Below are 12,747 nucleotides of genomic sequence, written 5' to 3'. Positions count from 1 at the left end.
TCTGAAACTGGACACTCTGTGCAAACTTCTGGGAAAAGTAATCTACTAGTCTCACAGGTAGGAAATTTGTTTTGTGGAGATGTTTTGTACTATATAGGACATCCACAGTGTTGCCATTGTATTAACATTTTGGAAGATTTAGTAAATTATAGTTAGCTGCAGATTTAAATGGAAAGGTAATTTATAATAAAATCTAAATATAAAGTGAGTAATGTAGCAGTCTCGCTAGACCAGGGGTAGGGCCAATTTGACTGCCAGAGTGACTTTCTCTGTTGTGTAAAGACAGCTCCAGTCAGAGGGTATACAACCTGGCGCTGCTTGCATAGTCCCAACCCAATGTCACTGTAAACAGGCCCTGGAGCTGAGCTGAAGACCTTTACAACTTCTCTAAGGCAAGTAAACATTTAAGTTCCCACCGACCACCATCAAAAGAAGAGACAATAACCACTGAACACCAATGTAAGGCAGCACACACAACACCAACAGAAGAGGACCCTTGCTTGTGACCTCTGCACTGTATGCACTATGTTGTTTGTTACATATTGCTGATAGCTGCACTCCATAAAATATGTTGTACATCACGTACTCCTTACCAAAGTGTTAACTGTCAACAGTTGCTGGTTGCAAAATAGTGCCTCACTATAGTCATGTGATTGGTTCACTGTTTTACCCAACAGTGCTTCTCTAATTCCAACACTAGGACTGATCATGTGATTACCATTTGTACATCCTTATTGTTTAAGTATAATCGCAACAAAAGTTGCTAAGAATTTAAAAATCTAAAAGTCTGACAAAAGTCTTGCAATGTAAACATCTGACCTGGAAAGGGAGTTTTTTTCCCCCTCCACAAAAGTGGAATTTTACTTCAAAACATAACTTTATTACATGTCCTATTCTGTACTTAAAACATAATTCAAATGAATCTGTTGCAAGAATGCACTAATCCATATTTGCACAATATCTTTTAATTGCATAGTTTACTTTTTTGTTATGAATTTAGCTTTATAAATTACAGATTGGTCAATGTAAAATGCACTTCCTCGTTACTTAATTCTTCAAATTTAAGAAAGTTTTATTTAATACATTTGCAATCACACATTTTCTTAGCTCCGTTCAGGTTTTGACCACAAAATCCCAGACAGATGCTTTTATGCCTTGACCCCTTGACTGCCAAAGATGTATTACAGTCATCATCAAGAGTTACAAAGGCATATGTTTTTATACTACGTATTGATGTTTCAGTCTGCTATCTTACTGGGAGAACACTTTGGAGAAGTGTAATGGAATACACTTGAGAACATCTGCCCTGTTTAGTTTACATTTAAGTACATAATTGTAAAAATGTCAAGGTAAACATGGAGAAAAAAATGTGATGTATCCATAAAATTCAACTAGATCCATATATGAGGGGTGGTATTACAAATTTCAGGGCCACATGGCTAAATGTGCTTATAGTTCTAATAATACTGTCTGCAGCTAATCTTTGCACATTTGATGTAAGATCTCTCTCTCTCTCATTCTGAGTACAGGGCCTATACGATAAAAATATGCAACTGCTAATTTTGTATTTCCTATCATAGTTTCACATACGTTTATAAAAGAGATGTTTCCAAATAAATTGTTATTGATGCACACAAACACAAAATAATATATATTTTAATGTATTGAAGTGCCAAAAAATAATATTTTGTGCATACTTACTGATATTTCACCTAATCTCAGATAGAATACTTATCTATTTTTGATGTTGCATTTAACTAGCCCTGTTAAAGAATGCAGTAAGGTATATAGCCTTGTGAGAGTTGTGCCGGTTATATTCAGCCGGAGGGCTGAATAGCCAAATTGTAAGGGGAAATAGAAGCATGGCCCACAACCCATACTCTCCTCCAAACAGTGGAAAAACATTTGCACTATGATTCATAAATGTTTGGTTAATAGCCACATGAAATAATCAGATATAAATTACATTCTCTAGTAGTATTACAGAATATTTTCGCTTAGTTAAATACAGTACATGCATGTGATTTCAAATAGTCAAGCCAAAACAGATATTTTAGTTTGATATACTGTAGAGCTCAACCATATAACAATTTTTTTATATATCTCAGGGACTCAAATGGTGAAATTCCTTCCCTTCAGTGCCTGCTGTAGACAAAAATGGGACAATAGCTACATCATAGATAGTGAAGTCCCCAAAAGATGCAAGAAGCCAAGAGGTTAACACAGCATTCAATACTCCACCAGGAGGGTAAAATGTGTTAATATTTTTCGGAAGTGATCTCCACCTTGGTAGTACAAAAAAGCTGGAAAAACTGAAAGGCTATGCTGTCACCATGCACATTTATCAAATCTGACAGTGCAGCATTCCCTAGAACCCTACCAAAGCAGCTATACATGTAGTCTTCTGCTTGTGGTTGCTATCTGCATAGCCATACCAATCTTTTAAAATGCCTGGGCATGATTATTGGTTGCTGAGGCACCAAGCACTGCATATTCTACCCACACTTTCACCACAAGGTGGTGATTGTTCCAAATGGAACATACCATTACGGTTCGGGTTGTAATGGTATGTGACAAGCTAAAGGCTAGTAGTCCAAAATCCACCGCACTCCAGACCGAAATCCCAATATGAAGGTGGGTGCTGGTGTGACCTGCGGATGGCGCCACGTATATTAAGGTCCAACATGCACAATGCCTTTTATTGAGACGCAGTGCAAAAAGCAATGTTTCCGAACCGAGAATGGTCGCTTCTTCAGGCAAACACTGTGACCTGTACTAAGGACTAGAGTGCACAGAAATTTGAGATGTTTATTTATTTGTTGTTCTCAGTAAAGTATCTTTACTGAGTTATTATGGAGGAATAAAAGCAAAGCACAAACTAATCTAAACCTGACCTTAATTAATCTCAGGAGCCCTTGTACACTAGCCCTAAGGCCATCTGCTTTGTTGTGTATATGTCTTTATGACTTCAATATACAGACAATTTTTTTTTCCAAGCATAAAAAAAAATATATTGTAACTTACTAGTTCTCTTAAAGTGAAACCATCATTCAGGATAAGCTTAAACTAATACCCCAACCATCTGAAAACACAATTTGGCCTGGCTTTCATGCTAATCTTTCAGCACTATTTAGGGAGTCACTGTCCCATAAGCAGCTTGTGAAGTTGTAATTCTCAGCTTAAATACATCCTTCTTGTCAGTGACAATTAGCAGTGAAGCCACAAGGCATCATTATGGCCAGGGTACTTGCATTTTCAGAAGGTTTCAGGCTTGCTAGCATAGTTATTTATCTCCCTTTAAACCACACATGCAGCCAATAAAAATGAACTTCCCAATTTATTTAAAAACAGATTGTCGATATCAGAATTAGGTTAGTACTGTACTGGCCTTGCCAGTAAGGCACAGAGGAGTGTTTAATTCACCAGACCCTCCTTTTAGTTGTTTTGAAAATTCCTACTAGAAAAGAACAGGAAACCAGTTCAAATTGTGAAAACTGAGTTTTTGCCAGAACTGTGTGGTCAGTCATAATGTTCAACATGTTTTCCACTTAACATTCTAATGCTCTCAAAATACCTAATAATTAGAAATAATTACCTTGAGAAGCTCCCGTGGAAAGTCGTTTCCTCCATTTAATCCTTCCAAATTTCCAATGAATTCTGAACATGACATCCTTTTGCCAATGTTCTGAAAAATAAATCAATTTTGTTTAAATGAGCAGAGGAAAAGGCAGGATGAACTGGGGCTTTGTCCCTCAACAAGCATTACAGTGCACAGGGGGAGGAGAGAAGATAGAAGTAGTACAGCCTATTTATTTAGATTTGATCGTTTAAGCTATACCTGTAGTTCAAAGTAAGCTGTAAAATCAGGGGGCTTAACATTTTACTTTATAATAACAAAATTATAACTTGTTTAAACATCAAAAATATACATCCATATTGGCAATGCCAGCTGAACTTACATGTCCATGCAGGTCCGTGTTTAAAAGCATCAGTGCACATGTCAAAGTATGAACTCCGTCTGAAATGAAAATAGAGATAAAGAGAAATCAGAGAGGTAAAATTCAAGAATATACTGCTTCCCTAATTCATTTTGAACTATTATGCTAAAATTAAATGATTGTATCTTACACAAAATTACAATAAAGTGAAAATTACGGCATAGAAAGTGTATAATTAAAATGCATCTAAACCCAAAAATTAGAATTTTATACATTGCAGCGTACTAATTCGTAGATGTGGTGGCTGAATTTGTTTTCCTTTTTTAGGCCTTTTGTTTTTATATTTTACCTGGTGACCCTGCCAGTAACGCAACTTCTATCCTAGGGTTATAACAATTACTCACTTTATCCTAGAGTGATAATACTTATTCACTTTATCCTAAGGTGACAACACTTACTCACTTTATCCTAGAGTGATAACACTTACTCACTTTATCCTAGGGTAACAACACTTACCCAATTTATCCTAGGGTGATACCACTTACTCACTTTATTCTAGGGTGATAACACTTACCCAATTTATCCTAGGGTGACAACACTTACTTTACTGAATCTGTGGAGAAGCAATGCTGTCACCCTAGGCTGCTCTCTTAATTAGGATCAACAAGAAATGTTTATGTACGTTCAGAAAATGTGCTAAGCCTGAAAAAAGGAAATGAACACAACTAAGGAGTGGTAAACTCAAATATATCATTTTTTTGTTATTGGGTTTAAGTACTTTTACTTTAAAGATATATGCTACAAAGAATACTAAAGATTAGTTTTTGTTCCAGAGGAAATATGTGGCATTGGGGAGGGAAAAGTGAATCAGATTAAGTAGTAGGATGGATATTGGTACAGACAGAAAAAAATAGTATTAAAAGAAAAACATTTAACCAAAATGAAACATCATTAATCTCAATGTAAGACTGTGAAAAGAAATAAACAAGAAAAGAAACACAATCTAAGAGTTATTACAAAAGCTGTAAAGATGGCCATACACTGAGCTAGTTCTTGATGAAGTCGTTGAAATTCGCTTAGTGGGAGGCCCTGTCGTCAACCTCCTGCCCAACATCCTTCGGAGGAAAAATTGGAACAGCCAGGTGGAAAGGAGCTGGGTGGAAAATGCTTAGCCCTGCATTGTAAGTGAGAACAGTGAGGGCCTGCCCACAACCCAGAGCACTGAAAGGAAGAAAAGATCACCAGCTGCCGGTGGAGTGAAGGATAAGGTACAGTAGGTAAAGCTGCTTTTTAACGTTGCCGTAGACAAAAATAACATTTTACCCTGGCCATACATGGGAGGGGGCGCCCCACTACAATGGTATTTTTGAATTTGTCCTGGATTTTAGAACTAAGAAGAGGTCAATGGCAGATTTTATATTGTCCCAGTGCTACTTTAGAGCAATAGTTGGAGGGATGTATAAATTAAGCTAAATTCCTATCTAATATCTATCTCACTGCTCCCAGTTATCATTGCCATAACAAAATTGATAAATCTCCTCTTGCATGCAATATTTTTTCAGATGCTTTGATAAATGTGGCCAATTATAAGCCAAACTTAGGTTTCAGTGTTAGATGTAAGCCCTATTGTATGACAATTATTAATTGGCAGAATCAACTAAAAATGCAGATTCCAAAATTTCAGACATCAGGCAATCTATTTATGTGTAAGGGCCCAGTCACATTGTTGCAGTGCTAATGTGTGGTCTTAGGTCCCATTTACATGAGGCTTCAGGCTGCAGATGGGGATTCTTGCTGCAGGAATCCCATGTGTGTCCTTACAGATTCAGTTTCTGTGCCCATTCAAGTTGTTTGTCAGTGACAATCCACATGATACAATTACCTATACATATTTATATATGGATAGGCAGTACAAGCACCAAGTCTGGAAACGATTGTCTCCACACAATAGTAATAATGTAGCGAGAGTTGGGTAGGCAATCAAAGGCCTTTCACAAGAATAAATATTATACACTATACTCTAAAGTTATTGCATAATTTGCCCTAATAGTTCAAACTATGTAAACTGTACTCAACAGACTGAATGATTATTATACATTACAATTTCACTACTACATTAAAATAAAAGCATTAAGTTGCTATAAAAAGATGGCAACTCAGTGAACAAAAGTAAAGGAAAAAAAGTTCAGTATAAGAAGTATTGCAATATGCAAAGTTTAGATCTGAGATACAGTGCAAACGTGTTTTCTGGACTTGCATGATTGAAAGCCGTAGAAAGCAAACAAAAGAAGTGTACTAACTGCAGTATCTACTCTATGTACCAATGACACTCAATAATAAAAGAATAATGGTTGTGCTTCTGACTCCCAAGATTTATCTAATTTGTGGAAAAGCATTTCTTTATCACATTTACTACAGCTATACACATTTACTGTAGCTTATTGTGCTGAACAAAAGGGAATACAATAACAGTAGACACAAAGATATGTTTCTATAGTAAAAAGTAAAGTATACTTGCATCCTGAGCAGCAAATTATTTAAAGTGAACTTGTAGTTTGTCCATGTAGGGCAAAGCAACAGGCCCCCTAACTGCCACACCAACAATGAGAATTTCTAGTATCTCCAATTTTAATTTGTGTCTTCTGACATGTCATATGAAGGATGAAAGGTTTACCACAAAATATTTTGAGGTGTGTGACAAGACTAGGGAATGCCATAACAGGACTACATTTAGGACATACAATAATTGTAATTAATGTATACACTAACTAAACAACATTTAGTTTTCTAAAGCACTGAGAATCTTAAAGAATTGCACTGATAATCTCCTTCGGCCATTTCTTTTTTACATGCATACACTTCAGTAAGGGCAGCATGGCATTTCTTAGGTGCGGGTTTCCTGATAGTTATCACAATGGACCATAACTGCATAATGTGTGTTTTGAAACGGCACTTGTAGTCTTCATCACAAGGCCATGTGACAGGCAGACAACACAGGAACACAGTTGAGAGATGGGGGCAGAGTGTTGTCACCCTATAACAGGATGTGCCTGAACAGGTACATTCATAGCAGGTTCAGTTTAATTTAACAAAATGTAGTTTAAAAAGTAGCATTTCAGATGTGATATTATTAATAGGTTCGTTAAAAAGAAGTATTTAGACGTTACATTAATACCTGAAATGTTTCTCTTGCAAAGTTAACATTTAATTTACAAAGCTTGTTGCTCAGTAAAAAAGCAAAATATCATATATTACCTGTCACTTGCTAAAAACAGGTGTTAATGAAGTGTATGACACATTGAAGTGTACAGCGTCACCAATACCTCCCCAACTTTCAGACATAACTAAACTGATATCCAAACATGCAGCTGGTCACACTCAATGTCTTTCAGCATGTGTCATAGATTCCTGCACTGTGCTGCAATCAGGTTTCAGAGAACAAAAGTAGAGAAGGGATGAGGCCCAAAATTGAACTGATATGTGGTGATCAGAAGCACCCATTAAATAACAAGGTACAGCCCTCTATTTCCCCTACTATAAACGGACCAATCTATGTATGGAACTCAATTCTCAATGAAATCGGCCCTTTTATTTTCTCTACTACTATTCCATTTCCATTTCCTTTACAAGTGTATGAATTCGCTATCCTATTCCTTGACCTATGTGCACAGCAATCTAGAGCAGTGCTCCCCAACCTTTTTATCGCCGCGGACCGGTCAACGTTTGATAATTTTACCGTGGCCCGCTGAGGGGGGGACGTTGATTGTTTATATTTTAGATTGTTTTGATTTAATAATTTTAATTTCATTGTATTTAAACATGCCTTCAAAATAAAATACAGTTACACCAAAAAATTAAAGTGTTGGAGTTGACGGCACACCCGAAAATATCTCACGGCACAGTGGTTGAAAAACGCTGATCTAGAGGATATACCACTCTCCCTCCTATATCACAACTGCTTACATTTATAGATCAGTTCAGATATTCCCAGATTGCTAATTTTTACTCTACTAAATCAATTACAGATTTACAAATTCCTAGCAAACTATGGGAATTTCTCAATTCCCCATCTTCTAGAAAGCTCACTATCTCCCCTTGTTATAGGGACATACGCAATTTTTCATCTTTTCAAAAACTTTTGCCTATGCTCTAGCGGGAAATAGATTTATCTTCCCAATTTACTATAGAACAATGGAGTTATGCTCTGAAAGCTAATGCCCTCTATTCTAAATGTGTTTCCCATTGGGAGATTTCTTATAAAATAATGACTAGATGGTATCTTACACCCTTTCACCTTTCTAAAATATCCTCTTCACACTCACCATATTGTTGGCGAAATTGTGGACAAGTAGGTAATTTATTCCATATTCTATGGTCATTAAAAAACATCTGAGGTTAGTGGAATTAGGTATTTAAATTAATAGCTACTTTAACAGGCATTACTATCCCTCCTTCCCCACAATTAGCTTTATTAAGCACTGACATTTAAAAATACCCTAAGAATTATCCCCCTATTGTCATTAGACATGTGCACCAGCAAAAAAATTGTTTCATTCAGCTTTGATTCGGATTTTGCGTTATTTCGTTTTTCGGAATTCGGGTCCAAAAGTCAATTCGCTTCGGAATTCGGATTCGGGCGAAATTTGTTATTGGTAATCTGAACGAAATTCGTTCTTATTTCGTTTTCGTTCGTTGCAGCAAAGTAACATTTAAGAGGGAAAAAAGTTATTTTTTTCTCAAATGTCACTTTGCTGCAATGAAATTTTGTCCAACAAATGACATTTCGTACAGACTACCACTAAGAAATTTGTTATATCTGTAATTCGGAATTCGGATACATCCGAATCTCAGAAATGGGTCAGAATTTCGATTCGGAACAAAAGGAATCGGACATGTCTAATTGTCATGCATGTTCTATTCTCACCACGACAACTTATAACAAGTCAATGGAAGATGCCTTATGCCCCTACTTTACAAGAAACCATTTCTAACATTCATACCCACTGTACGTTTGAATGATTGACGGCGTACAGACAAACCCTCATATCGCAATATCAATCTAAATGGAGTTGTTGGCTGGCATTTAAGAAGGTATAATTCTTCTTTTGCTTAATTCCGATATAGTGGAGGGTCATTTGCTAATTTCTTTATTATTGTCCTTTCGTGCTGGCCTCTTTCTCAGTTTCTTACTTTCTTTATTTCTTCATTCTTTGATTTCCTCTTTATATCCTTGCTCACTTCTTACTTTATTCTACATCTTTTCCTCTTCAATCCCTTTATTCTACTTTATTTTCTTCTATTTGAGGACTATGCTTATTATAAGTATCCTGATTTGATGTTCCCTTAAACAGACATATGTATGCGATGTCAGGTTAATCCTCTTACGGATGTTTAAACTGTTGGTTACTGTATTTCTGTCTGATTTTGTTCCTTGTTAAACTTTAATAAAAATGTATTGTTAAAAAAAAAATAACAACGTACCTCCAATCAGATTCTTCAAGAAGGTCAATGTTTTTAACTGGTTAAAACTCACCATTACCACGATTTGTGGCTCTTTGGTGGGCACTTTGTCAGCTAAACGTATACAGTATACTTTAATCGGCAGGATCTGTGTGTATTCCATTCATTTAATTAACAGTTATGAATAGCTCATATCTCACTAGAAGACATTTCTCCGTGCAGTACGCATGTTACCATCTGAGTCAGAAAGTGGGCTAACTTGCCTCACAGATATTCATAAATCAAGGTCTAAAATTCCTGCTGTTATTGGTTGTCCTTTCAATCACCGCAGTCTCTTCACCTCTCCTTCACATACTTCCCACTCACACTGATCTGCAGTATGCTCTGAAAAAACACTGCTTTGCCTCAAAGTCACACAAAAATGATAAATACTGAACATGTTAAATATTACAGTAGAAAAAACCCCCCCACATATATTAGAAATCACTATGGTATTTTTACCACATTAGGTAAACCAATATATTCTTCCCACATCAGGTACACTTCATTTTAACAGTATCCTCGCAGGTGTTATGTTCATAATAAACCACCTCTGTAAAGTGTATATTTTTATAAAACGCACAGAATGCCATAATCAGCTTAATAATGCAAAGTGGGTTTTACCAGGCACAAAGCTGAACTCCGGCCTTACCTTCAGTCTTGCACCGTTGTACCGGATCCTTCCCTGTACTTAAAATGCATACTCAGATTTCCCAGCACACTGTGAGCTTCTGACAGTGTGCAACAGAAGCTGCAGCAAGTCTGATAGAGCCCATCTGGCTGGGGAAAGTTCTTTCAACCATGGAGACCCAGCATCACGTGTGGGCATTACCCAGGGTGGTCTGCATGCAAATGTGGTCTGCCTAGAAGCTCTCACTTCCCCAGATGGACACCTACCCATCAAGACATCTTAATTTTTGCATAACTCCTCCACTCCACGCATTAAGGCTGAAGGCCCTTGAGAGGAGTACTGAAGCAGGGTGTTGTGATGTTTTCATGAAGCTAAAAAATACAGCACGCTGCTGGATCCTCCCACCAGCTATGATCTGCCTCCTTTGTATAGGAAAGCACAAAGACCCAATGATGACATCACTGGGTCTAAAGTAAAATATGTAATGAAGCGGAAAAGGTTTATTCAAAAATGTCACTAGCACGTTGAAAGGAAGGGGGGTGGAGGGACCAGGGAAGAAAATGAAAGATGATTGCATTTCAGCTGTAATTAAGCTTAATCCAAAAATTGGACAAACCTTCCCCTGAAATGTGAATGGTGAGAATAAGGGCTAATTCACACCAGAACTGCGTGCGCCTGCGCAGCTGTAGTGCGCTGTGTTGTGCCGTGTTTGTATTGCATTTTTGATGAGTAACAGCTGCAACAGCCTCTACTCTATGTTAGAGGCTTGAGCTTTGTGGATGGTTTGGACCAATACAAAGTCCTATTGGTCCAAGCTGTCCAATCAAAAAAAAAAAGAAATCATAAACCACTGAGGACATCGATCTTGATGCCTCACCAGTAACGAGCAAGAGAGTAACAGGGAGGCTGCTCCCTGTCTCCTCCCTTCCTCCTCCACACATAGCTTGGTGACTGGGTGGGGGCGTGGCTTCGGCGGTCTGGGATGGGGCATGTTGGGGGCGGCGCTGGGGCGGGCAGGGGGAATACCTCACCCAGCAGGGAAGGTACCACACGTCACTGCCTTCTAATCCACTACATTTAACTACATTTACTTAGTTAACATCATATCACCCTCTGTATAGCTTGGAGATACATTTATCCCACTCCGCCGCTTCCAAATTAATAAGGATGTATGCATAACAGCAATTACAGGGGCCAAATTCATTCCTTTTCTTCCATATTACCAACATACACAAATAATCACAAATAAGTGATTACACAATCATCACAAATAAGAAAACAACATTTGTGAAAACATGGCAGAATTGGGTGAGTAAAAACTGAAAAACTGAAGAGTGGAAAAATATATTCTTAGCATTAATGAAGGTCTCCCATAGATTTCAAGTCAGAGAGACCTTGCTACAGTAGATGGTTTTCGAGAACACATAAAGCTAATGTAACTGCATCTTCTGCAGATTTTTGAGGGTGCCAGTTACTGGGGACTTCAGTCACACATGCTGGAACAGTCAAACAGTTCAATCTTATTGAAGAGGTGTGCAAAATTTAAGAAACGTCACTGTGCAGATGACAATTGCACTTGACATCCTCAATGCTTTGCTTTACTACCGTGTTTCCCCAAAAATAAGACACTGTCTTATATTTTTTTGCCCCAAAAAAACACAATAGGTCTTATTTTCAGGGGATGTCTTATTTGTTTTTTAATGTGCAACAAAATGTACAAGAATCCAAAGTTATTCATGAACCTGCAGGTACACAGTGCTGCATCTGCGGATCAGTGTAAAAGCAGCGCAATACGGTAATCACTTCAGAATGTCAGAATGTCCATTGTGTTCTATTTACTGACCTTAATGGTATGGTAAGAATGAGAATAATACTGTTGCTTTTTCTTTCTTTTCCTACTGGTCAGTATCGGTAATGCTGATCCTTTTCTTTCACTTTCACAGGCAGAGTGCATCTGGTATCATTCCACCTGTCACAGTAACCGGCGATATAGAGGAAGTATCGGCAAATGCGGCTCTGCTCCCTCCGCTGCCTTGCTTTCTGCAGTGCCGGCTTCCTTTGCCATCAGGGACAGCGGTACCAGCGGTGCAGCAGTGTGGACATCAGACAGTGGACAGCGTGGTAAAGTACGGTACCATTTACCAGTACACATTACAGTACAGTACCATTACATTAAGCAGTGCCTTCAGGGGGACAGCAGTTGGTGAAGTATGGTACTGGAGTGCTCTCCGGTCACTGCGCTGGCCGAGGGGAGTCCCCTGTCATCCCTTTAATACAGTATGTCCCTGTAGGCTGATACCATCTCTCCTGCTCTTCAAGTTCCCCCTCACATGCTACCACCAACTAGGTCTTATTTTCGAGTAGGTCTTTTATTACAGGAATCTTGAAAAATAGTGCTAGGCCTTACTTTCGGGGTAGGTCTTATTTTTGGGGAAACACGGTACCTACTACCCTTTATTCTTCCAAGGCACAGAAAAATGATTCCACATCATGTACATTAATCAGCTGCTTGAAGTTACTTTCAACCAACTTTGACATTTGCTCAAACCAGCACCAGAATCAACATCAAAATGATTAAAGGCCAACTATAAATTACTGAAAGACATTTAGCAAGCCGATAGAAAGTAAGTGGTGTGAATCTAAAAATATTCTGCCCCTTGCCTGTAGCCTTCAGCTGAA

At 37.9% G+C, this 12,747-nt stretch overlaps 1 protein-coding gene across 1 annotated transcript in view; it reads right to left on the bottom strand.

Moving 5' to 3' along the window:
* The window catches only part of PSD (pleckstrin and Sec7 domain containing), a 158,943-nt gene that overhangs the window by 102,128 nt on the left and 44,068 nt on the right, over positions 1–12,747 (bottom strand). The window contains exons 8-9 of the mRNA XM_018554566.1: positions 3,960–4,018; positions 3,596–3,685 (exon numbers count right to left, since the gene is read on the bottom strand). Coding sequence (XP_018410068.1) covers positions 3,596–3,685; positions 3,960–4,018 — 149 coding nt within the window. The remainder of the gene's footprint in view (positions 1–3,595; positions 3,686–3,959; positions 4,019–12,747) is intronic.

Source organism: Nanorana parkeri, unplaced genomic scaffold, assembly GCF_000935625.1.
Source record: "Nanorana parkeri isolate BGI_ZX_2015 unplaced genomic scaffold, ASM93562v1 scaffold165, whole genome shotgun sequence".
NCBI lineage: Eukaryota > Metazoa > Chordata > Amphibia > Anura > Dicroglossidae > Nanorana > Nanorana parkeri.
Note: the sequence above shows the minus strand (reverse complement) of the source record. Positions and strands in the feature narration are given on the sequence as shown.